The sequence below is a fragment of the Lathyrus oleraceus genome, chromosome 6 (genome assembly GCF_024323335.1).
Source record: "Lathyrus oleraceus cultivar Zhongwan6 chromosome 6, CAAS_Psat_ZW6_1.0, whole genome shotgun sequence".
Lineage (NCBI taxonomy): Eukaryota > Viridiplantae > Streptophyta > Magnoliopsida > Fabales > Fabaceae > Lathyrus > Lathyrus oleraceus.
The window spans coordinates 33712068-33739540 of NC_066584.1; the positions used below are offsets into that span (position 1 = coordinate 33712068).

A 27473-nucleotide genomic window follows, 5' to 3' on the forward strand; every position below is an offset into this window, starting at 1 on the left:
CCAGGTTCGAACAAGTTTTGAACCATTTAAAATCTAATATTACATCAAAAAGGGTTTTAAATGAGCAATGCTCGTTCCACCCTTATATGAATATACCACACCCTTGAAAAATCGAAATTGTCTTTCATACGTCCGGAGATGCATCTCTGAATGCATCCAAAATCATGTAAACCTTTTATTTTATGAGTTTCACCCAGTTTTAAAAAATTATGGTCTGGAGATGCATCTCCGTAAATGTTCTCTGATGTCCTTTAAAAGATATTAGAAGCGTGTTAATTGCAAGGGTAAATTATTTCAGAGATGCATCTCCGAAAACTCCCCTGAATCATTTCATAGCAACATCAAAATATTTTAAGGTCAACTTATATTAAAGTGAAATAAAATTAAAATAAAGTTATATTAAAGTTAAATGAAAGCATAAATTCATACATTGATCCAAAAAAAAGTCAATATGATACATAACATTTTCCCAAAAATACAAAAAAGTAATACATCTAAACATAAAACAAAATATTGGTTATGTCTAACCCCCTGCCTCCTCTTCTTCCTATATTATACGGTATTCTGTAACTCGGTAACCATGCGCTCCACGAGGTCCAACTAAGAAGTGTCATCAGAGTCTTGCCTCTATGACTCCTCTACCCATCTCCGCAACATACCAACAGGCCGTCGTCACGCTCTCGGCCTGCTCATCCTGAACCTCAAATACCTCCTTATTAGCTGGCCTAGGTGGTCTTCCATGAGTGGCTGGTGTCATGATAGAGTGTGACACCCTATAGAACCATGTCATGTATCCCTCAGCATAAGCATAGTGTACATGGACTGGCTCTCAACGATAATCCTCTAGTACCAAGTGACTCTCAAAATCATTCATTATCGCACCAAGATCTCTATGGTCAACGCCTTAAGGAGTGGTCTCTGATGGGTGTCTCGGAATAATCTATAAGTATCCAAACTGGCGCATCGCTTGCTCGGACAGATATGGATACATAAGAGATGACCCACATGCCAGTCATCTGAAATATAAGGAAATGACGTCAATCGGACGTGTCTGGTAGTGACCCTCGTATAGGCAGAAGTAAATGTCATTTGGTACCATATGGTTAAGAGAGACTCTGAATGGCTCGACCGCATCACTCCCCTTGTACGGAAGAAAAACGGATGCATGTGGCTAGTCCTCATTGTAGGCAGGCACAACTTTCCACCTGGTGATGCGAGGAAAGTGAGAGATGATTCATCTCTGAAAATAATCCAGACACAATATTAATAACAAGTATAACAAATGAATTATTGAAAATATTAGTAATAGTAAATTATCGTAAGCAGTGTGTAGCTCTCTGTCATCTGTTTTATCTTCCAAAGATGACTCTCGCCCATCTTGGAATATAGATATACCAAATAAGAGGCCCCTTAGTTGTACTCGTGAATTGCAGTCAGGTCGGTAAAGTACTTAAGGTACACCACATCGATATATGTTGCACTTTTATTCACAAAAATGAGCGTGTCAACCAAGATTAAGAGGTAACACTTCAATGCATATTGTCGGTGGTACTCAACCTACACATCATCATGTTCAACGTCGAAGGCCCACTGCAGGTGTTTTTTATAAAGCTTTTCCAAAAAAATTAAACCTAGCATGAGCACCTCTAGTGTCATGTGCCTCATTTACGACCTCAGCTAGGTCAACCCCTAAATGGGTGACCATCATGTCGAGCCCTTCCTCTCACTCAATCCTCCCGTGGTCCAGTAATCTCCCCCTGATGGGAAGATGCAGGAGGCATGAAACGTCATCCAAGGTGATTGTCATCTTTCTTATAGGTAGGTGGAAATATGACATCTCTAAATGCCACCTCTCAGCAAAAGTCGCATGTATGTCGTGGTTTATGGTCATGTAAGCAAAAGAATATAAACTGGCAAGCTCGGAATAGAGGATAACATCAAAGAACTAAACAACAGTTGGTTGTTCCAACTCCAAAATATTCTTGTCATGGTTAATTGATTTCAAGCAATCACGCTTTTGTAAAACAAAAGTATAACCATCAATATGGATTTAATTAGTTGACATCATATGTATTGCAAAAGAAAAGAAATATACCTCTCCATTTCAATCATGCCTAATAGCATGAACTGCATAAAGATGAAGTAAGGAGGTATCAAATGGGCCTCCTGGGTAACTCTCTAATGGGGCATCGAGATCGTTAATGGCTTCTTCTTAGGATTCAGAGGCTTCATGGTCAATAGGGGCTTCAGGAACTCCGGGTTATGCTACCTGTGAGGCCTGAGAGAGTCAGATATGAGAGCTAGATGGGTGGGAACCTCAGGGTTGCAAAGTAAATGCACCATCAAATGAGTTATTTGTAACTCGTGGCCTCGTGGTCCTCGTTACGGCCCTCTCACTCTGTACCGACGCATTTTAGGACACACGTCTGAGCTTAATCTGACCAGTGTTGTTTTCAGCCATTGGATTTGCGTTAGAAATAGAGATAGATATAAATAGCATGTCCCGAGAAATTCACATATTTCATAAAATTACTCAATTTTTTGCCTGAGTCCAATCTGGAGATGTATCTTCGAAAATAATGCAGAGCAAATCCGAAGATGCATCTCCGGACAAACCTACGATATTGCTCCCATGGTAGAAACCGCTTTTCTACCCTAACAGTAGAAAAACAGCAATGCGTGTTCGTCTAGCCTACCAATTTCGCTGACACTACTATTTAATGTACCTAAAATAATTAATCTAGCTTAAACAACTAAATACAAATCAAAAAGTAAATACAATTTTTTAAAACATACGAATCAAATTAATGAGAAGTAGAAGATTGAATGTTTGAGATGTTGGAAAGGAGGAGAAAGAGCTACAATGATATAAGCTTGAATGAATGGATGAGAAGTAAAATCGTTGCGGAGCTCAAATGAGTTTTTTGAGAATTTTTTAGAAAATGAAGAAGAAGGAAGTGGGAAGGGTCTGGCGCGGATATAAAAGAAAAGTATCTGGAGATGCATCTCTGGAACACCCACAACTATTTTAATAAATAGTGTTTACGCATATGCATATTGAAACGCATTTTTTACGCATACAGATATGCATTTTCGGATTAAATTTTAACATAATATGAGTGTCTACTTAATTTGATCTGAAAAATGGTTAAAATAGATGCGTTCAAAAATGCATCTTCGGACGTTAGAGAAATTATGAACATTTCATAATAGTGTAGGATAACCCTTGGTGCATGCTCTGTAAATTTTGATATGAAATTGACTTTGAATAAAAATTGGTTTTGATTTTGTGTCACTTAACCCGATCAAAACCAATTTAACAAATGACTAAATTGTTATTCTTTGTACAATCAAGAAATTCTTCTCTAAGGAATTTTATTGAGCTTTATGAAGTGCAGTTTGTTTGGGAGAAATAATATTTGATCATGCAAATCCGACACCAAGAAAGCCATCTAGATTTATAGTTGAATAGATTCTAAGGAGAGGGAAAAAAATATAAAAACAAAAGTTATATATGACAAAAAAGTGTATCAATAACACAATTTAATAAAAGTCATATAAATTAAAATATAATTTCATCCTCTATAAGCAATATGCTAATTTTCTTTGTTTTCTAATAAAAATATTTAACATACACCATTAATAGTTAACAATAAACATTGAATTTCTTAAATTTATGAGACTTTTGGTAAATAATATTGGATGTAATTATTACAATTTTTATTTTTTGAAATTAAAAAAAAACATATATAGAAATTAAATTAAATTTAGATTTGGTAGCTATACTTTTATGCTTTACTATTTACAATGCAATATAAATCTAATATATTGAAATAATTTAAAAACAAATTTACAGTAGGGTAATTAAATTTCAACAGGACTTCATGGCCCAATGGATAAGGCGCTGGTCTACGGAACCAGAGATTCTGGGTTCGATCCCCAGTGAAGTCGTTTTCATGATTATGACTTTTTTAAGTTATAACTGCTCAAAATTAAATACAAATACCATGATTCAGTTATCACTTAAATCCCCTTAATAACAGAAGCAACAAATAAATTTTGCAACGACCCTTTATTCTTTTTGAAGAGGTTAGATGTTAACATCAAAATTACAATTAAATTTGAGTACAGTCTAATCTTTTTTTGTTTAACATGTGCATTCATTCACTAACAATGACAAAAATAATCATCAAAGGAAAAAAAAGGTAATCTTCATTTACACTCTTGGAGAAGATCACATAGCTGCTTAAGGGTGTTGGAGAAATTTCCCAGCCTTGCTATGAGCTTATCTCCTTGGCGTCTGGTAAATTCGGTACGATAATCTTCTATATTCTCTGGGTTAGCTTCCTTGCAGTCAGCTGATTCAGCACTGATCTCTTGAATCTCTATTGCCAATTCTCGCAATTTCAGAGTCAAAATTTCTTCATTTTCTTCCCTACGATTATTTGTTATGTTTCCTACACTCTCCTCTGGCTTTGGCATTTCAATATTATGGCTTTCATCTAATTCGGTAAGGTTCTTCAATGGCAACGACTCTATGAGCTTTGGTTGCCTTTTTGCAGTTCGTTTCAATTTAGATTTCTTTCCTAGGAAGTCTTTCAAATACTCTTCTTCTAAATGATTATTCCCAGGCTCTTCATCATGGCTTTCCTTTCGCTTATGAACCAAGTGTTTCTCAGATTTTCTTCGCTGTCTTTTTCTTTTGGACCCTAACAATTTGTGCATAAAAAATGCATTTAGGAGAAAAATTCTTAAGCAGTAACAGAAAAAACTGTAGCACACATAATGAATTGCAGCTAACATCACACCAATATGTAACAAAACTAGAGCAAAAATTGGCATAAATTAACACCACTAGATAAAGAAGCAACCTTAAAACCAAAATTAAATTCATAACTAAGTCTTCCTAGCCCCTCCAAACCCTTCATGATATCCTGTCACTTTTTAAAATTTTGATTTGTTTCAAATTATTAATCACCTTAAATCGAAGAAATAATACTTTTCCAACGGTACTAGCGTTTACTCTTACCAATGCATAAGGTTGTTGCCTTTTAACAAAGGTCATGAGTTCAAATCCTAAAAACAATCTAGGAACATCGTGCACGGGTCCACCCATCACTATTTATTGATATCTCAAACCACAGTTCCTCAACTAATCCTTAAAATGACATTTTATCCTCTCAACATGGTTTCAATTCAATTAATGCATATTTTCTTGCACCATATCACGGCCTTTCTGCAGCAACTGTACGGGTGCAACACAACCTTTTAGAAATTCAAGACTCAACCTCACAAAACTGATTTGTAAAATAAGGGATGTCATTCTTTATAAATTTAATCATATTCTATCTTTAATCTATGTGAGATTTGGATACTTTCTAATAGATTCCCCCAAACCCAACTATTGAGCTTGGGGCGTGAATATAAACGGTGGGTAACCCGAATTGGTATATAGAAATAGGGTTTATACACCCCCTCACGCTCAGTACTATTGAACTTTAAGAGTGGATATGAATTGTAGGCGACCCTCGATAAACTCTAAAATCATATTGAGAAAAAACCAAGTTAACATAGTTTAAAATAGAGTCTGAAAATAGTTTATACAAAGTGACTCTCCTTGCCTTACAAGCCAACTTTGTAAAGTTTAGTTACACTCAATCCATATTTTAAAATGATATTAACGTCTATCAAGGATCCATTGGACCACCTGCTATTAGGCCACAACTATCAAATCACGCTCCAAATGTGTAATCCTAAGTGTGAGGGTGTGTGTGTTAAGAGTTCTACATTGGATGAAAGATGACCTGAACGTATAAATGGGTGACAATTCTCACTCTACAAACCAATTTTGTAAAATTGAGTTAAGCCACGCCCAAATATAAGGGATGTCTAACTGCAAAGTTGAGTTAAGCCATGCCCAAATATATGGCATGTCTAACTGCCCCTCAAATATAAGGGATGTCACGCGAAACCTGAGATATGTTCTAACCATAACTTGCTTTACTCTTTTATGACTCATTCCCTGACTTGGGCATTAGAGTGCTAGGTCCACCCCTCTCCGCCGTGCCAAAAGCATGCACCATGCACCGCCGCATCAAGACTCTATTCCATCACTACTTCATACATTTCTGGTTCCTTAAAGGAACAGCTCCCTTTCTCTGTACCTATCTAATAGATACCATCTGTCTGCACACCAGATAACACAACGGCTTCTAAAATCAATGCTTACATCGAAATTTATTGTTCAACACCCTTTCACATCACTATATTCAAATATAAGTCATTTTAACTTCAACTCACTTCTGAGACGAATCAATTTTACTCAAAATCAAATTTTTTAGCAGCCAAACCAATCAAGCATTAACTATAAAGAAAAAATTGCAGAGTTAACCTAGCAAGACAGAGAAACGAATCATACCAGTTTCAATTTCAACACTGGCATCAAGATCACTTTCACGATCAATTTCACCTCGCTCTTCTCTCCCCTTAACAACTCTTTCAATAGCACCAAACAATTCAGGATCCAAACTGGACGAAGCCTTTTGTCTTTTTCTGAAATCTTCATACTCGGCCAAAAGCGATTGCCACTTCCGACGGCACTGAGCCAAGTTCCGATCGACATCCAAGGCGGCGCAGTTTTCCGATATGATATCCCATTGCTGGTAAGACGATAGCTGAACGGACCAGTCAGCTTCCACCGCAGCGATTTCGTTGACAAGAATGAGTAATTCCGTTACCGTCCATTCAGGAGCCGCTTGAGATCGGGTGCGTCGACTACCGTCGCGTGCGTTTTCCGTCATGTTAGGGTATTTTTTGGTCGCTAATTAAGAAGCAGAAATAGTAACATTGGTGTGCCTGTGATGCTCCAACCATGTCTATGGACCCAAAGAAAACTTGTTTCATTTTGTTAGTAAAACGCCACCGTGTAATGTAGTACACTTTCATTTATTTTTCATAGTTACTTTTTTTTTTTTTACAAACTTAGCTAATGAAGAAGTTTAATTAAGTTTATCGTAATAATTTAAAATTAATTTCTAAAATGAAGTAGGCAAACAATTAGGTTTTCTTTCGAAGTTTTCCTTGATGCAACGAGAGGTTAAATTTAGAAAAATCAATTAATCATAAGTTTTTTTTTTCTTCCAAACTTAGAGTTGTAGAGGACTTGTTTTAAGGATGGTCTATTTAGACTACGATGACATGTGTTTTGAAAATAACATGGACGTGGTCATTAAGGTCATTGTCGTATTCTCTATCTTTTGATCTAGTTAAAACTTTTGAGATAAAGTAAAACTGACTTTGAGTTGAATTAGGCTCTCGTACGAGGATGGTGCTCATTGCTTCATCGGATACAACCAAATAAATAAGATCTCCCTAGTGAAAGGTTCTGATAATACTGGTGGGGTTGATATGGTCATTTTCAAGGATACATATTTTTCCTTGCATTTTTGAGTCCATTCAAAGTATGCTTCTTTTTCAACGATTGGTAAAATGGCATGGCGTGTTGAAATGACTTTGAGATGAACATGTTTAAAGTCGTCAACATTTCATTCACTCTCATTGCCTCCTTCTTCGTGGTCGGTGTCGTCGTCTGGATGATCACTTCGCCCTTATCCGGGCTTGCTTCTATGCTTATATTCATCAAATAAAAATCTAGAAATTTATTGGCCCTCGCCTCAAAGGCACACTTTTCTAGTTTAAGCCTAATATTGTATTGTTGAACTCTTTGGAACACGTGAGAGAGATGCTTGTCGTGTAATTCCTCTTCATCGTACTTGACGATCATGTCATCCATGTATACCTCCAACGTTTCACTCATTTCTTCCTTGAAAACCTTGCCTGTCATTCTCTAGTATGTTGTTTCTGTATTTTTCAAAACAAAAGGCACCATGTTGTACTGGTAGTTGGCTTGCTCAGTCATGAAAGATATTTTCTCCCTATCTAACTCATACATGGGTATCTAGTTATAACTAGAGTATGTGTCCATAAATGACAAAAGCTTGAACTTAGCTAAATTATCCAATGGTTTGTCGAAGTGGATACGAATATTTAGGGCATATGCCCGGTTGAGATTAGTGTAATTAATGGACATCCTCCACTTCCATGAAGCCTTCATGACCAACACGACATTAGAGAATCATTCAGTATATTTAACTTCGGAGATAAAGTTGACATCGAGCAAACCCTAAAATATTTTCATGGTTGCTTCAGCCTTTACAATGGATTGTCGTCTCTTTTGTTGGGATACGTATCGGGCACAAGGGTTGATGTTTAATTTATGGCATGCCACAATCGGGTCTATGTCTGACATCTTACAACAAGAAATCATGAAAAAGTTGGCATTGGCCTTTAGGCACTCAACAAGTCTTTTCTTTACTCTGGTGTGTAGATCAGTGTCTATCCGAACTGGCCATGTCAGATTATCATCAAGTTGGACGACTTCAAACTCACCGTCTGAAATCAACCTCAAGGTCTTCATCTTGCTCCTGATTAATATGTTAAGCTCGTCATCTTGCTGTTGGTGTAAGCCCTAGAGGCCAATACTTTTGGTACTTGTATCGAATTATTTAAAGGCATTTTCTTTATTATGGTTGATTAATAAAGTCCCTGGAATAGATAGTCCGTTTAATGTATTAAGTGTGACTTAATCATGAGAACACATTAAACATAAGGACGATATTCTTAAAGTATCCGTAGTCGAGCTTTACTGTGAAGTGGGATAACATTAAAGCATTGAGACTATTATGTTTGTAGACTGATGATCACATCTCATGGATCATGGATAAAGAGTTATCAAGTCTTAAACATGGGTATGATTATTAGGAGTAATATTTATACCGGATTGACCCGCTATGAGAATACTATATAGAAAGTTATGCAAAGTGTCATAAGTTATTCTCATGGTGATAATAGTGTATACCACTCTTCGACCTGAAACCACTATGGATCCTAGATGTAGAGTTGAGTGCTTTATTGCTGATCCAACGTTGTCCGTAACTGGATGACCATAAAGACAGTTGATGAGTACTCCACGAAGCATGCTGAGGGACATGAGTGTCCTAGATGGAATTTGCCAATCCTGCGTAACAGGATAAATGTCTATGGGCCCAATATTGAACTGGACAAGGATGACACGGTCTATACCTTGTGTTCAATATAGACATAAGGGCAAAGGGGTAATTATACACATAATTATTATCACAGGAGGTTTTGTCAGATCACATGACATTTTCGTGACTTGGGTAGCAGTGATGTGTTGCTAGATACCGCTCACTGTTTATTATGTTAAATGCGTGATTTAATATAATTGCCAACGCCGCGAAAACCTATAGGGTCACACACAAAGGACGGATTGATGAGAGATAGAGTAACTAAGGAACACCGTAAGGTACGGTGCACTTAAGTGGGAGACGAAATATGGTAAGGTACCAAATACTTAAGTGATTTTGGGCATATTATAAGATATGGGCCAAAATACACTTAAGTGGATTTTTTAGCTTGAAGCCCACACAAGTGGTTCTATAAATAGAACCCCTTGGGTAGAAGCATTGTCACTCCAATCCACTCAGACAGAAATTCAAGTAGAGACTTGGAATTTTGTTTCCCTCTTTCTCTCACTCAAAGCCTTCATTCATAACAGCTAGCACTGCGATTGAAGGAATCCGTTTGTGTGGACTGAGTAGAGACGTTGTCATCGTTCAACGTTCGTGATCGCCTCATGGATTTGTATCAAAGGTTTTGATCATTATCAGAGATCTGCACCAAAGGTTTGAATCGCCACAAGAGGTAATGATTCTATCACTGATCATGCCCATTCGTAAGGATCACTAAATGGAGAAGTTTTTAAATTCCGCTGCGCCTTGGATGGCAATTCTCCTACACTTGCAAGACTTCATCTTCTCGTACGTCGAGATCGACTACGTTAGTTACTTCATCGACCGCATTCTTCCTTTCCTCATGGGTGATGGCGGATTCCAAATAATTCTTCAATGTTGCCTCATGTATAAGACGAGTTCCATGCAAATTGACTTTAACGAGGATTGGTTGGCTTGAATCATTATGGTATTTCATCTTCAGATGGACCGTTGAGGCTATAATGCATAGTGTTGCCAAGAATGATTTCCCAAAAATATCATTGTAGATACTCTCACAAGAAACCACAACAAAAAGCACATTTGGAGTTCTCATGTTCTTCTCTTCTCCAAAGGAAATCAGTTGGTCCATGTTCCACAAGGCCGAGTTAAAGAGTCGTGAACACTATGAGGCTTCTGTCTTTACTTGACTTCAGATCTTGCATGTGTAACCATAACTTCATGAAGATTACGAGATACATTAGATCACACGAACTCTCGTCGTCAATAAGAATCCCTGAGACTAAATAATTTTCCATGTTGGCAGTTACTACAATGAAAATATCGCGTTAGGAGTTCCATTAAATTTCTCGTAGTCTCGAAACTTTAACAATGGTCTATCTTTCCGTCCCTTCTCAATCTACTTATTACTACGTGGTGAAGGTTTTTTTTCTGACTAGAGATTTTAACCAATCTAATTAAAATAGATATTCTCTATATTTAATACTCGATATACCTCAAATAACATTGGAAAAGAACCTACCAAAAACAAAAACAACATCCAGTAATATAAAATAAAAAGTGATTTTCCTAATATATAAAAAAGTGTTTTTCCTTATATAAAAAAAGGTGTTTTCCTAAAATTATATATATATCAAACAATCCTCTTATTTGCATGTTTTGTATGTCTAGGTTTTACGTATCTTACACCCTGATTCAAAATGATAATATTATTGGAAAAAAGTAAAACAAATCATTTCTGATAAATTGATTTTCCATACTTACAAAAAGATCCAATAAAACTAAATTATATTTGACACAAAAAAAAAGTAAATAATGTATATAAACACAAAGACAGGTTAATACATTATCAAAATACTTTCTTAAATAAAGTAGTACCAAATTCAAACCAACGTCCACTTTTTTTTTTATTGTGACAAGTTTATCACTATAAATATGATATAGTATCGATCAATTTTTTTAAAATCTGATTGAATCGGCCTGTTCAATCGGTTGGATCAAAAATCGGAAATGAATCTGATGGGTTAATCGTTCAAAATTGTTAATGGGTCAAAATCGGAGTAAAATCGAAAAAACTGGATTGAACCGTCCAAAATCATTCGAACCAAAGAATCGGAGTCAGTTTTGTAAAATCGTCCGATAAAAATGCGTCAAATTGATTTTTATTTTTAAGTTTAATATGTCAATATCAAAACTGAACATACATTCCCCTAATCACAAAAAAAAAACATATTTTTTTACAACCATACATATTTCTAATTTTTATCATTCCATTATAGTTTATCTTTCAACCACATATCATCATCACAATATCTCTTTCAAACATAATCACAATGTCCAACACAATATTATTTGTCGTCAATATTATTTGTTGTTGTCAATTATGACTTGTTTGTCCTAGTTCAATTGGAATTCGGTATTTTGTTGTTTAATTAAATATATAGTATTGTTTATTTTTGGTATTTTATCTTACTTAATTTAATCATTCTTAATTTTTTAAACTTTAATTTAGTTATTATGTTCTTTTATTTTAATTTTGATTTGAATTAATTTAATTGATTTGATGATAATTATTTAATTTGTACAAATTATTCTTAAATGAAGGATGAAATGAAATGTACAACTATCTCATGTTATTATATACATTATCGATATTGTTGTATTAAATTTGTAATTGATTTTTAAAATATTTATTTTATTAATGTGTTAACATATATAATTATATGATTATGTGTGACATATTTATAATATTTAATTTTATATTATTAATTAATTTAATAAATCTTTTTATTATAGGTTTAATTGATTGAACCAATTGAATCTTAAAGCATAAGTTTCATTGATTCGATCTTCGATCCGATTTTTAAAACATTGGTTTGAATATCTACGATTGTAACAACATCGAAAACAACTTCAAATTAATCAAAAGACCTCTCGTAGTATTTGGAGCGGCGAGCATGTGAATATGATCAAAAGACTTGTAAGTTTCTACAAGGTGAGATTGTAATATACTTAATTAACCTGCAATAATCAAGTTTTATATCTTAATTTACTTCTAAATTTTTATAGCTTCTAAGTTTCTATTCTTGTTTTTCCTTTTCAGGAAGGAGATTCATCAAAACCTGCTTTCACTGAAGTAGTACTGTAAGTTATCAGACACTTTCGAAGATGCCGGTAGTGATACATCTATTTTCCGTTTTTACGATGAAAAAGAAATTGTGATTAATTCACACTGTGACGATCATAATCAGTATCGTAACACCTATATTGATCGAAACCACAAAAGCTTTTACGTGGCCGTTATTGAAGATCTTTCTAACACAGAACTCATGTGAATATATGCAGATTCATATCCAGTAAAGAAAACAAATACTACTTAGGACCAGTTCCATTAGAAGATATGTCTAGGTAAGTTTCTTCATTTTCATGTGACAGTGATGTTCTTACTTTTGTTTTCTTTCCTCTAATTTGCATTTGTTCATGTTCAGACAAATTGCTACTGCTTATTGCCCTTGTGGAAACAATAGAGACTACGTTTTCTTTTATTATAAATACAACATAGAAATACACAGATATTTCAATTCATGATGTATGTAACTCCTTGTAATCAAATTTATCATCCTCGTCGCCTTCTGAAGCTTCGCGTTTTTCTCCGTGTTTGGGTCCATAAGTCCAACAAATGACAAGATAATAGAGGTAGTTAATCATACCTAAGAAAGCGAGTAGCGCGTAATAGTAATTCAGATGGCCCTTGTTGATGTTAGTCGATAACCAGCTCTCGTTTCCTCCGATGCTAGTGACCTTGTCCACAATGCTCACAACCGCACTCGAAACTACATCACCAGCAGCTAGTTCCAATGTGAAAATAGCCATTGCGAAACTCGACATATTCTTCGGGAAATAAGTGTAGAAAAACTCAACAAGTCCAACTGGCGTGAAAGACTCGCCCAATCCAAGCAAAACGAACTCCGGAACAAGCCATAAAGCCGACATGTTGATTACAGCGTTTGGTTGGTCTTCGAACCCTTGTTCAATGGCTGCATTTCGTCTCACGGTTTCGACAATAGCTGCTACTACTTTAGCTGCACATACAAACAAAATTCCTATCCCAATGCGGACTTTACAACCGAATCCTCTAGGCCGGCCTGTGTATTTGGCTAGTAGAGGTACAACTATTCGGTCGTATAAAGGAATGACTACTGATAAGGTGAATATCATGATAAGATTGAACGATCCTGCAGGAAAATTGAAATTGCCGAATAACCTTCGGTTCATTGTTTTGGCTTGAAGAGTGGAAAATGAACTCTGAGTCGCCATCATACAGATTCCCGTCGACCACATAGGAATGACTCTAAGCAATGATTTCAGTGACTCCACCTGTCCTATTGTGCATAGATTCCACGGATTCGAAATTGATCCATCTGGGTTTAACTCCCTCTCATGATTTCTTATAACGCAAGCTTTGTTCAAAAACCTACATACGAAGAACATGTTAATTCACGCTTCTTGCAATATACATAACTTATAGTTATCGATGAGAACAAGCATAATCAATACCTCAGGCTATCGGTAGGAACCATCAGATCCGAATCACGGCCTTGACAGTACCGATCAAAGCCGTGATCAGGAAGACTAAGCTTTCTGTTCTTTATGGCCACAACAACTACTGTTATAAAATTAGTGAGTAAGCTCTCACTCGGCCTCACTTTGACATAGTACGGCGAACCAACAACGAAACTGAAAGCCGATATCAACATTAGCACCGCAGGTACTCCAAACCCGATTTTCCATCCTAGGTTTTCTTGAATGTAAGCAATCACACTCAACGCGATAATGGTTGAAACTGCAATCGATGTATAATACCAATTAAAGTAACTATCCAAGATCCTACCATCATCCAAATTTTCCTTAACCGCTAACTGGTCTGCTCCAAAGGCTATAGAACAAGGTCGAACACAACCAGCTCCAATCGAAATCAATCCTAAGGAAATGAACAAAACTGCTAGTTGAGATGATGTAGCAGAATCAAAGACTTGGACGAGCGATGATGACGATACATCGGACGGTTTCAGTGACGGGATCATTGCAGTTAACCACAAAATGGTTAAACCCTGTGGAAGATAAGAAACATTAAGGCATCATCATCAGAGTGCGCTACTAGATTAGTCGTAGTTTAACAATGACAAACTAAATAGAGACTATATTTAACTATAATTTAACTGTGACAAACATTTTATAAGGTCTCATTTATCTATGGTTTAACCCGTTTTGCACGTCCTCAAAGACGACCCTGATTTTCACAGTAGTATCGTAAGAATCATTTTTCAAAAGCGGATGATAAACTTACAAGAAGGCTTGAGAGGGAACCAATGAAGATGACATTGAAGCGACCCAAGTAAGAATCAGAGAGAAAAGCACCAAAAATGGACAAGATATTAGACATAGCAGACCAAGTATAAAGAACGCTAGTAGCTTTAGGAATAGGCATGTTATAATCATCTCTCAAGTACAGTATCATGTTAGGCATTATTCCATAACTTGCCACTTTCTCAAAACACTCATTCACTGTCACATCACAAGCAAACAAACAAACAAAACATCCAAAAGGGTCATCAAATATATAAAAAATAAAACATCAACAAAAAGTTAAGGATATAATGAGACAGTACCTATGATAAACGGCATGGTTCTAAAACCACCTTTTCTGGGATGAGAAGAAGATGAAGAAGAAGAGATGCTATTTTGCATGAGTTTCTCATTTGTGGCATCAAGGTTTGGGTACTCCATTACTCTTATTTGCTAGCTACTTTTTTTGGATGTAAATAGAAATGAAACTCATAAAGAAAAGATATATAGCTATAGTTTGTGAGATGGAAATGTTGAGAAGAACTAGATATTTTTTCTTTTGATTTTGACAAAGATTTTTTTGTGTTGATAATTAGATTAGAAATGTCTTTTTATCATCCCACGCAGTGCACGAGTTGAATTAAAAATAATAAATAAATTTTGGGTTAGTTGTTTAATAAACAGATCTAATCAATATATTATTGTTACAATTTTTTTTAAATATCAGTTATGATTTCCAAGAAGTAAAATGTCATTGCATGACACTCACGAGTCACATACATATAAAAAAAAGGGACTCGAGTGTATCCAGTCAATATATGGTCAAATTAATACCACACATGCAAAATATTTTTTTTTCACTTAATTTTATTTTGGGGTCTATTTTGATCCCTTAAATTTTAAAAATGTTAAAATAGTCTCTCAATTGTACACAATGTGTCACGCTAATCCTTTTCGTTTATTCAGTTAGTCAAAGTCAACGAAATGATCTGCGTGACAATGATGTGGAATTTGAAATATCTAAGTGTAATTTTATTTTGTCAAGATGAAAGTCATGTGTATCCCATATAATAAATAAAATTTATTTAAAAAGTATAAACTAATTTTTTTGAGGTAAGCCTCAATGAAGAAGATGAAGATCATAATTCATGTTCCCAATAAATTGAAATCTAGAAAAATTTATGTCCAGAAAAAATATAAACCATTTTTTTTGAAGTCAGCCATAATAAACATAAATTTTCACCTCACTCTCTAGTATAAATCGAAACCCCTCACTTCAATCATGAGAAACCTATTTGTTGTTTGAATTAGAATTTGAATATGAGTGGTTTCTGAATCAAAAGAAAAGGTTATGTAGTCACAGTGAGAGAATTTGATTTCAATTGTATATACGATTTCGAATTAGAATTTGAATTAGAATTTAGATCTGAGTGGTTTCACTATAACTATTTACTGTAATTGTTTATTTATTAATTATATTGTTAATTCCAGAACATGATTCCATTAGATTCCTTGTCATATTCAAATGTATAAATTCTTGTTTCCTTTCTTACCTTTCTGCATCTTTCTTTTCATAAAGCAGTCACCTTGAATTGAAAAATATGCAATTTTCGAGTTCAATATCACTAGATGGTTTTCAAGTGTTTCAATTTTTTTTATTATACCGATGGCAATTGTGGTGATTTGTGGCTATTCAAGGTTATAATGGTTGTTATTCAAGTGTTTTTGTTTGGTTTCTTTCTCATGCAATTTTCTTAAAACTTTTCTATCCCAATAGCTATTGAGTGAGGGCACATCAGGGAAGCAAAGAGTTACTTGTCACTTGTTTATTTCTGACATGTATTGGTTATGGAAATCTCTAATTAGATGTTGATAGCTCATAATTTTGACGCCCACTAAAGAATTACTAAAAGGAAAATTCTATGTAGAGATGTTTCGATCAGGAGGAAATGTTCGACCAGGTAGAGGTGTTTCGACTGGATAAGGGAAATAAGAGTCAGCGTGCAGTTGGGATTTCAGAAATATTTCTTAAAATGGTTGAAGACGGTTTTTGATTGGAGATTCAAAATTCAAATAAATAAGGGAACTTTACTCTTATCTGAAACTGTTGAAGGTACATGTGGGGGGTAATGGAAAGTTACATCCATGCAAGGTGTCATGTGTCTCGACGTGATTAAAGGGTCGTTAGAAACGGTTATTGATCAGTGCATTTTGATGCACGTTCTTCCATGTTTGTACTTAAGCATTTCTTCGGTTTGCTTTGATTATTTTTATGTTTTATTTAAGTTTTGGGTCATTATGTTTTGGGCTTGGGTTATGTTTTCGATCCAGTTGGGTTGTAAACCAAATTCCTTGTTTTCCATATACCTAGCAGCCGCATAACATTAGGGGGAAGACTATTCACGAAAGACTTGAAAGCTTTGGCAAGAATTCTCATGAAGAACTAATCGATCCAAACAATTTGCTATATTCGGGTTTTGATACCTTGAGATTTTAGTAATTCTTATTCAGGTTTTTTATTCCTTTCAATATTAATATATGTATTTTGTTTGCTTAATCCGATTTACATATGTTATATTGATTTAATCTGATTGATTGTGTGATCCTAACTATAGTCACGATTTCGTTTGCTTAATTCGTTATCGAGTCCGTTTAATTCATGTTTGCTTAATTCATGAAACTTAATCCCGTTTGCTTAATTCGGATAATATGAACATACAACTTATACTATCAATTGTGCTTGTCAGTTGATATTATAATCGAATAGGAATAGTTAATTTGTGGTTGGAATTACGATAGTCGATGATAGGCAAAGACCGAATCAGTAAATTGTTGCTACAACTTATTTCAATAATCACTTATTTTAATCTATTTTTTTTAATTGAATCCTAAACCAACCAAAACCCCATTAATCGTTACTATCATTGGTTAATTCATTCAAGAATCCTTGTGAGAACGATAATCCGAGTCAATTTGTCGTTAAACTACATTTTTGAAAAACTACTCGTTTTGATCCGCGTGCGACAGCGGATCAAATTCAACTGGATAAGGGTAATAAGAGTCAGCGTGCAGTTGGGACTTCAGAAATATTTCTTAAAATGGTTGAAGACAGTTTTTGATTGGAGATTCAAAATTCAAATAAAGGAGGGAACTTAACTCTTATCTGAAACTGTTGAAGGTACACGTGGGGGGTAATGGAAAGTTACATCCATGCAAGGTGCCATGTGTCTCGATGTGATTGAAGGGTCGTTAGAAACGGTTATTTCGATTAAGTATAAATAAAGGGTCTTAGTGTTAGGATCAGGGGGTGCCAAAGTGTGTACAGAGTCTGTAGATTTACCAAGTACCCATGTGAAGAGGAACCGTAAATCAAAGAATGTACATTTGTTTACACCATTGTTAGTTATTTTAAAGCAATACCATTCAGCTTTATTTTTCTTTCAGAAATACATTTCTTTACTTCTTTATTTCAAACAGTCCCCTTTTACTTCGTTATTTCAAACAGTCTCCTTTTACTTCGTTATTTCACAGTATTAATATTTCTTTGTTTTGAACACTTATCGTTGCCACTTGGTTATCATCATAGTCTTTTACAATTTTTCTCCTTAATTCATATTAGCCTTTTACCGTAAGTTTTAATCACTAGTCCCACTAATATTGTCGAAGTGTTCATGATTACTAAAATTCATTTTAAAAACAGTTAGCACATGTCCTAAGATCAATCCGATCAATCCTGTGAGTAACCAAATTTAGAAATTTGAAAGACCAACGGTTGTTTACTAATTTTTAAGGTAAACAAATTGGCACATCCGGTGGGATAGTGCTAGTATTTTGGAATTGTTTTTAGTTTTGGTTGTTAAGTCATTTTTCCCTTTTTTTCCGGAAAGAATTCGTTATATGTTATTAAGGAGTGGTGAAATAGCCATAAACAATTAACAACGACCAAGGAGAGAATCTCATACGAGGATGGCAAATGTAAATGCGCCAGATAACCAAAACTCTCAAAATCCACCAACCAGTAACATAACAGCCCCTTCTTCTTCGATAGGTGCGAACGCGGCCATATTGCACGTGTCTGAAATAGTTCCATCTATGGTGAGTTTGATGCACACGCATTCAATCTCCTATATTGAACTGATTTTAACCTACATCGGGCCTAGGGGGCTCCACATACTCCCTCACCAATTAGAGATATTCCAAACAGGCCTTTGGTACCCCCTGGTTTCTCAATACCATTTGGTAGTCGAGAACAACCATACGGAATGCCAACTTCAGTAATGGCCAGTTTACACAATGTTGGTTCTACTTTCTCAGAATCAGTGGTTAACATAAACTCTCCAGTACAAGTGTCTGGGGTTAACATGGGTCGAACTAACCAATCTTCAGGTTTGAGACACCAGACACAACTACCTAGTCTTACAAATAACTCCGCAGTAGTGTGGAGACAACAGATGGACGAAAGTAACCATGAGACGGTCCAAATGTTGACCCCAAACATTGACCACCGTATTAAATCCTCTGATTCAAAATACGGCTCAGTCGAATCAACAGATGATAGCGCAGGTGGCACGAATGTCTGAATTCTTGGGTGTACCTGTCATACGGTGAACTGGACTTTTTGTGTTTTTTAATCGCAATGTCGCGGTTAGCAAGAGTCGCCACCGACTTTTCTTTTATCCAATAAGGAAAGGTGGAAAAGAACAGGAAAGACCTTAATTTAGATTCTTAGGTTCGGGAGGTACGTTATACAAAGGGAAGGTGTTAGCACCCTTTGTATCCATGGTTATCCATGGGCTCTTAATTGCTCAATCATTTATGTTTTCCTTGTTTGAAAAAGTGGTTGAGAAATGTGTTGGAACTGTTTTGAAAAGGAGAATTTAACTTTGTAATGATTCTTGAATGAATGTATACAAAGTGGTTATCTCGTTTAGTTTTGAAAATAGTTTAGAAAAATATGACTCGGCAATGATTCTAGTGCGAATGTATGCCAAGTGGTGATTTTCTAAAAAAGGATGTTTTGAAATGTGTGAGGTGTGAAAAGTATTTTAGGTTATGAATGAGCAATTAAGGGTTATACCTGTCCGAGGTCTTTCCGGGCATTTCCTATCCTTATGAGGGTAAAACTGTCCTTACTATTGAGAAGTAAGTAGTTTTACCCTTTGGATGTAGAAGGGTCATCGTAGGGTCATCGGCTGGTCATCGAAGGCAACAGTAGTGAGGGTACCTTAGCATTCGAAGGGACTATCATCATTTAGCCATAGGCTACACCGAAGGGTCATCGAGGGACAAAATCGTACTTTCGAAGGCAACATCCGAGGGACCATGATTTATTTTATGATGATTTAACCGAGGGGCCATTGCTAAGTGTATCCCCACATTCGCGGGACATGACCGTATTACGTAATCGTGGGGTAACAAAGAGAGGTCCGATATCATTTATTTAAAGTCCATGTTTTAACGTTCATTAGGTAATTATGATGAATCTCCACATTAAAATCAACACATTAAAATCAGTACATTAAAAATTAATACATTAAAATTAATTAGGCAATCAATATGAATCTTCACATTAAAGTGAAGCGATTTAGAATCCCTCTCTACGAAGGTCTCCCACACGTAAAGTGGAGTACCTAGCCGACCGCCTTATTGAAGATATGGAAGCCTTTACACCATTCAACACACGGGTTAGAGCATTGAGATAAAGTATGATTTGACAATTGCACCATAAGATAAACAATAACAGTTATAAGTTCAGGCCAAATGATGCAAAATCGTAATTAGATAAGCATAAGATAGAACAGCAAAGAGACAAAGCAGCCACTGTCCCGTTCGCCTCTGCTTCGCCTAGCGAAGGCTCAGCGAATGCTCGCTGCAGGCTCGCTTAGCGATGAGCTAGCGAGCGGCCACAGGTTTGGAGTTTGACAGCAGCATGACTTCCGAAAACCTGCACTCTTATGGCATTTGATTACAGGCATAGCATAGACAATTATACAGGATGCTCATACTTAGATTCACATACGAAATCGAATTACATATCAAAACTTTAATCGGAATGCATCATGTATGTAAAGAATATCAATTGGAAACGTAAAACAGCGATGATACGCAAACCTGTGTGCAATTGCGATATTGAAAGGGACTGATTGCTTGGAGGCGGCGGTAGTTTCGGCGCGGAGGGGCTGTCTTCCGGTTAGCAGGGTTTTTTTGCACCAGGGTTTCCGTCCTTCGTCTTGGTCTCTCCGTCTCGGTGTCCGTCCGTCTCCCCCCTGTGTGTCTGTGAAGAGCTGGTATTTATAGTAGTAGAGGTGACCTAATGGGCTTAAAATGAGGTCCAAAACTTCAGATTTTCGCAAGCTTCGCTAGGCGAAGGAATTGCTCGCCTAGCGAGCAAGCTAGTTTTGGGCTTTTTTCTGGATCTGATGCTTCGCTGGGCGAGTATCATGATGAAGTGTTCGCTAGGCGAAGGAATTGCTCGCCTAGCGAGCAAGCTAGTTTGGGCCACTTCGGGATTGGGCCTGTTGTGAACTGGGCTTTTGTTCATTTGATATCAGTGCCTTGCCGAACAAGTCGGAGTGCCTTGAAAAATGCCTTGTAATATCAACGGGCAAATTTTGGGGTATGACAGCTGCCCCTGTTCAATATTCTTGAACCGAGAGAGTAGAATGGTATGTGCCGTTCGTGGTTTGGAGGTGAAAGATTATTGAACACCAGAATGCCCCAAAAATTTGCGCTTGTCAATCAGGAGCTAGTCTTGATGGAGATGGGCTTAGAGATGCCATCCAGGAAGTTTGATGACGAGCTTCCGATTGTGCCGTACGTTAGACGATGTCTGAAGCCATGGATGTTGTAGGTGTTTAATTGGCTGCATTGTATGGTAAAACACAAATGTCTTGACTGATGTCATGACATGTATATGTAACTACATTGTAGTTATTGCAGGACTAGCTAACACAGGATTATTGAATGCTGTGACATTCATACCTGTCAACAGATACTAAGGAACAGAAGCTCTGTTAGAACTTAGTATTCACTTGCAGTCTGGTTATCAAGGAAGAACCAGACCTGGCATAAGGCCTACTGATTGAATGTCAAACTGGATGTTGTGACATTCATCATTGACAGCAGCTACTGAAGATTGGGCAGAGTGGTGTTCTGCTATACTTCAGCACTTTACTTAGTTTGTTATTCAAGAGAATAGCAGAACTAACTTAAGGCCAATTGTGTAAATGTTAAGTTGGACACTTTGACATTTACTAATGTAAGCTGGTACTGTAGTATGGTCATATTGATCATGTACAGGTCAGCAGATTTGTACAGTCTGTTTTCTGGGAAAACAGACTCAGCATATGGACCTTGATGTCAAGCTGAATGTCGTGACATTCATGCCTGACAGCATATGCTAAATTGTAGGTTGTTCAGTTTTCTGTTACAGCTTTCTCAGGCTATTCTTTAGGAAGTCAACAGCTTAGAGAAAATCCAGGAAATCAACAACCAAGCTACATTCAATGAACCTAACAAATAGCCTATTTGTTAGCAACCTAAATATTGAATTTGAGGGAACGTATGTGACCTAAAATTCAGGAAAATACAGGTGCAAAAGCCCAGGTGCTGCAATATAAAAAGGAAGGCATTCCTCCATTCAGTTTCGGGGATTTTGAGGCGTGAAGATTTAGTGTGTCCATCTTACTTCACTGCTGTATTTTTGTGAGTCTAGAATTAGACGTATCTTGTAAGCCAAGTCATTATCAAATAGATGATTGCTTTGGCATAGGGTGTTCATTGAGTTGTAAGTGTTGTGTCACTCAAAGCTTTTAAGCGTGAGTGCTGTGTATCTTGGTTTAAGCTGTGAAGCATAACCAAGAGTTGTTTTTGAAGTGTGACTTCAAAGTGTTTTTAATATCACTGAGGTGATTGAGGGGGAGTGAGTAGGAACTCTGATCTTAGATTAAGATTGAAATTGCATTGGGTAGGGATTAAGTGATAAGTTGTAAACGGGTGAGTTTAGCTTTGAATTGATACTACTAATAGTGGATTTCCTCCCTGGCTTGGTAGCCCCCAGATGTAGGTCATGTTGGACTGAACTGGGTGAACAATTACTTGTGTTATTTATTGCACTTACAGTTAAGTTCTGCATAATCCCTGTCTGTGCAGAATTGGATGTCATAACAACCAGTGTGACATCCAAAGTCTGATAACTAGAATTTCAATTGGCATCAGAGCAGGCACCCTGCCTGTGAAGTTCTGGGTGAGATCTAGGGAAGTTACTTTCTAGTACCATGGACAAGGATTTAGGACACTCAAACAGACCACCCATGTTGGATGGATCTAATTATGATGACTGGAAGCCTCGCATGATAGCCTTCTTAAGGTCTCTAGACAGCAAAGTCTGGAGAGCTGTCAACAAGGGATGGGAACATCCAACGAGGACTGATGAAGATGGAGTCAGTGTGCAGATTCCTGAAGAAGATTGGGACAAGGAACAAGAGGCACTAGCTCTTGGAAATTCCAAAGCCTTGAATGCACTGTTCAATGGAATCACTAAGAACATCTTCAGGCTGGTGCACCATTGTGAACTAGCTAAGGAAGTTTGGGATACCCTCAAGGTAACTCATGAAGGTACCTCCAAGGTGAAGATGTCAAAACTTCAGATGTTGACAACCAAGTTTGAAAATCTGAGGATGAAAGAGGATGAGACTATTCATGACTTTCACATGAATATTCTTGAAATTGCAAACACCTCTGGTGGACTAGGTGAGAAAATGACTGAAGAGAAACTTGTAAGAAAGATTCTCAGGTCCTTGCCTAAGAGGTTTGCTATGAAGGTCACTGCCATAGAAGAGGCTCAGGACATCAGCAATATGAAGGTAGATGAGCTCATTGGTTCTCTCCAAACCTTTGAAATGGGATTAGGTGAGTATGCTGAGAAGAAGAAAAGCAGAGTCATTATAGGAGAAGGATATACTGGAGGTGATGAAAGTATATCAGAAGCCTTAGCCATGCTTGGGAGACAGTTCAACAAGCTCATAAAGAAAGTTGATCAACAGGGTAAATCTAATGTCAAGAACATCCCATCTGACATAAAGAAAAGATCAACTCATAAAGAAAAGGCCAACCAAGGCAAGGGAATCCAGTGCCATGGATGTGAAGGATGTGGTCATAGTAAGGCTGACTGCCCTACCCTTCTCATGAGGCAAAGGAAAGGGTTATCTGTCACCTGGTCAGAAGAAGACACTGAGAGTGAATCTGAAGGAGAATCGGCCAAACAAGTCAATGCTCTGACCAGTGTGTGTGCCTCAGAGGATAACTCAAGTGGAGATGAACTCACATTGGATGAGCTTGCTGTTTCATATAAAGAATTATGTGTTAAAAGTGCAGAAGTTTGCATCCAAGGAGAAAAGCATAAGAAACTCATCAAAGAACTAGAAGCTGAGAAACTAGAGCAGCTGAAAGTCATAGAGGGTCTGAAGAGTGAGATTTCGGTGCTAATCTCTAAGCTAGACCAAATGACCAAATCCATCAAAATGTTGAATAAGGGATCTGACACCTTGGAAGAAATCCTGAAGACAGGACAGAAGTCTGGAAACACATCTGGTCTAGGCTTTGGGAAAAGATCCTCAACTGAACGCAAACGCCCAAAGGCTAAAGTTCAGAAGTCCAAAGGAAAGTCTCATTCAAAGTCACAACATCGAGGAACCAGAATGAACAACCATCAGAAGAAGAAATTCAAGAGATGGAAATGTCATTACTGTGGTAGATTCGGTCACATAAAACCATTCTGCTACAGGCTGCATGGTTACCCAAACCAGACCTCTCAAGGTAGGCCCAAGAAAAAGGTGTCTACTCATAATGCTCCCATTAAGAAACCAACATGGGCGGCTAAGCAGACACCTCAGGTCAATCCTAAGCAGCTGGCATCTAAGATGCGCTTCACTCCTGAGAATCAAAAGTGTGTTGCTAACCTTGCTCACACTTCTTCAAGGGGACATACCAAACAATATTGGTATCTTGATAGTGGCTGCTCAAGGCATATGACTGGGAGGAACTACCTAGTGGTGAATCTACATCCCTCTAACACCAAGTCTGTGACATTAGGTGATGGAACTAAAAGAGAAGTCATGGGTGTTGGGAAGCTGGACTGTCCAGAAGCTCCAAAATTGAGTGATGTATTGTTAGTAAAAGGACTAACTGTGAACCTCATAAGCATAAGCCAGCTGTGTGACCAAGGATATAAGGTGGAATTTACCAAGGGAGGATGTGTGGTGTTGAATGGGAGCAATCAAGAAGTGATGAGAGGAGATAGATCCAAAGATAATTGCTATCTATGGAATTCTAAAGACTCTATCAACCCTCCCAAGTGTCCTTTGACCAAGGGAGATCAGGAAGAGAAGGTGGGACATGGAAAACTTGATGCCCCTCAGGTAAAAGGAGTGAAGAAGAACATTTCCAAGGGAACTATGAGAAGAGCCTCATATCTGTCCTTAGATAAAAGGACATACTATGGAAATTGTCTGCTCAAAAGTAATGAGCCCTTGGTTACCTTTGGCCATCATACAACTGATATGACTGCGAGGGATAGACAGAGGTGCATGTTTTTGACGTCTGCAGAAACTCAGTACCTTGCGTGTGGAGGCAAGTGGTCCCCTCTAGTTTGGAGGAACCTGATGCAAACAGAGTACAATGTCACACAGAATGTCATGACATTGTACAGTAAGGACAAAAAGGGAAGGAGGGCATCTGAAAAGTTATAGCAACTACTGAAGTTAGTTAGCTACTGTTTAATAAGTCGAATTATTAAACATATGGTGAGCGCTGAGTGGTCAAAACCTAATAGACCTTACTCCTGCACAAAGCGTTTCACATTCAGTCGTTTCATTCTCCACTCGTGCAAACCCTCGTCCAAAGAAACGATTCATCTTCCCTCTCCAATTTTCAGCATGGCTCGTCAATCCGACACCTCCTCGTACACCACCATGTCGGATTCTCACAGCACCGAGTCTCACCACCCTAACCGGGAGGAACCAGTTGTGGACGCAGCCACTTCGTCCCATGCAAGAAGACCTAAGGAAACGGTCACTGGGTTTTCATCAGAAATCGCTCTTGATGAACACACAAGGGAAGGGTCAAGGTATGTACACAACTCCATTGCAACTATCGTTACTCAGATTCTATCTGGCAATCGAGATGTTCCTGGGGTTTCTGTTCCCTTGAACACAATCATTCCTGACATTGCTGCATGTCAAGAAAAAGCTGTTGTGTTGAGGAAAAATGTCACTGACAATGTTGAGCAACCAGATGCTCATGAGGGATCAAAGGTTGAAAAACCCTCAGGCAAGGTGAGAAGTGATAAGGCCAAGGTTACTCAAAGTGTTGAGGACAAGTCTAGGGCTGAGACGATTAACGTGGAAGAACTCTCAGACAATGATCTTCTGGCTACAGTTGTTCCTAGGATAGCCAAGAGAGTCAGGACCAGAAGGGAGAAAAAGGCAGTGGAATTGAAGTCCCCCTCCAAGGAAGTTGGTGCACAAAACCCTCACAAGCAACCAGAGTCAGAAAGCACACACAAGAGGAAAAGCTATGGACCTACAAAAGCTTGGAGCAAAGAGGTGCCTAAGAAGGTGAAAACCAAAGCTGTGGTGGCTGAATCTGAATCTGATGTCCCATGTGATGTCACAACATCAATGTCCAGGAAGAAGCCCTCTTCCAGTAGGTTGGCAACCAGTGTCCCAGAAGTTCCCATTGACAATGTGTCCTTCCACTTTGCCTCCAGTGTCAACAGGTGGAAGTATGTGTACCACAAGAGGCTGGCATTGGAAAGAGAACTGGCACAGAATGCACTGGACTGTAAAGAGATTGTGGATCTCATCAAGGAGGGGGGGTTGATAAGAACTGTGTCACAACTTCCTAAGTGCTATGAGACCTTAGTGAAGGAGTTTATTGTAAATCTGTCAGAGGAGTGTGCTGATGGGAGATCCAAGGAATTTCGAAAGGTCTATGTGCGCGGCAAATGTGTGACCTTTTCCCCCTCTGTAATAAACCAGTATCTGGGAAGAGCGAATGAAGAGCAACCTGAGCTTGAAGTGACTGACAATACAATCTGTCAAGTCATCACAGCAAAGCAAGTCCGAAAATGGCCTCTCAAAGGGAAGCTAGTAGCCAGCCAACTAAGTGTTAAGTATGCAATGCTGCACAAAGTTGGATCAGCCAACTGGGTACCCACTAACCACAAGTCAACTGTGTCTGTGGCATTAGGGAAGTTCATCTATGCAGTGGGAACCAAAGCTAAGATGGACTATGGTGCCTACATATTTGATCAGACAATGAAGCATGCTGGGAGCTTCAGTGTAAAGGGTCCCATTGCCTTCCCCTCTCTAATATGTGGAATTGTGCTGAATCAATTTCCACACATCCTGACAGATTATGACTTTGTGAGGAGAAGGGAAAGTCCATTGGCTTTCAGCTACAAGCTGTTCCTGGGCAAGCATGTCCCGGACATAGTCGTGACATCGGGAGAGACTTCCAAAACTAGCCACCAACCAGACAAAGCTGATGTCATTGCAGTTCTCAAGGAGACCTGCAAAGAGCTGGGAGCTAGAAAGAATGCACTGGAACAGCTCATCTTGCAGCTGGAGTCTACTGCTGAGGACACGGATGGAGCTGAAGGGCAAATGGCTGAGGGGGAGGAAGAGGCCAGCTCTGAAAAGGAGGCTGATGAGGAGGCTGATGATGAGGCAGAGGATTAATCCCTTTGTTGCTGTTTTTTTTCTGTTATGTGTGTAATTCATATTTCTTTTGTGGGTCTGTATATTAAAGTGTTGCTTTGGCAACATTTTTGACAAAAAGGGGGAGTGACAAGTGATACCCCAGGACAACAGAAGTTTACATTGTTAAACTTTAGTATTAAAACAGGTACCCGTTCATAACAGATTGAAGTTTTCCCTACTACAGCTGCTGTGTGTTGAAGTGTGTAGTTAACTTCTGTGTGCACACTGTTTGTATGCCTCTGTGTGTTTGCTGATATGTGTGTGAAGTTTTTATTTA

At 37.7% G+C, this 27473-nt stretch overlaps 2 protein-coding genes and 1 non-coding gene across 3 annotated transcripts; 1 reads left to right on the forward strand and 2 right to left on the reverse strand.

Moving 5' to 3' along the window:
- The first annotated feature begins 3878 nt into the window (after positions 1 to 3878).
- On the forward strand, positions 3879 to 3951 carry TRNAR-ACG (transfer RNA arginine (anticodon ACG)). The gene has a single exon. It is a non-coding gene; the product is annotated as a tRNA-Arg (tRNA).
- Positions 3952 to 4011: 60 nt separating this feature from the next.
- On the reverse strand, positions 4012 to 6899 carry LOC127092255 (uncharacterized). The gene is made up of 2 exons (XM_051031104.1): positions 6419 to 6899; positions 4012 to 4709 (listed from the first exon to the last, which is right to left on the reverse strand). Exons 1-2 carry the CDS (start codon positions 6798 to 6800, stop codon positions 4213 to 4215), a joined length of 879 nt encoding a protein of 292 aa, XP_050887061.1. The 5' UTR covers positions 6801 to 6899; the 3' UTR covers positions 4012 to 4212.
- A 5457-nt stretch (positions 6900 to 12356) lies between these two features.
- On the reverse strand, positions 12357 to 15000 carry LOC127092256 (protein NRT1/ PTR FAMILY 1.2). Its single transcript, XM_051031105.1, has 4 exons — positions 14759 to 15000; positions 14437 to 14654; positions 13647 to 14200; positions 12357 to 13563 (listed from the first exon to the last, which is right to left on the reverse strand). The coding sequence occupies exons 1-4, from the start codon at positions 14874 to 14876 to the stop codon at positions 12672 to 12674; spliced, it is 1782 nt and encodes a 593-aa protein (XP_050887062.1). The 5' UTR covers positions 14877 to 15000; the 3' UTR covers positions 12357 to 12671.
- Between the last annotated feature and the right edge of the window lie 12473 nt (positions 15001 to 27473).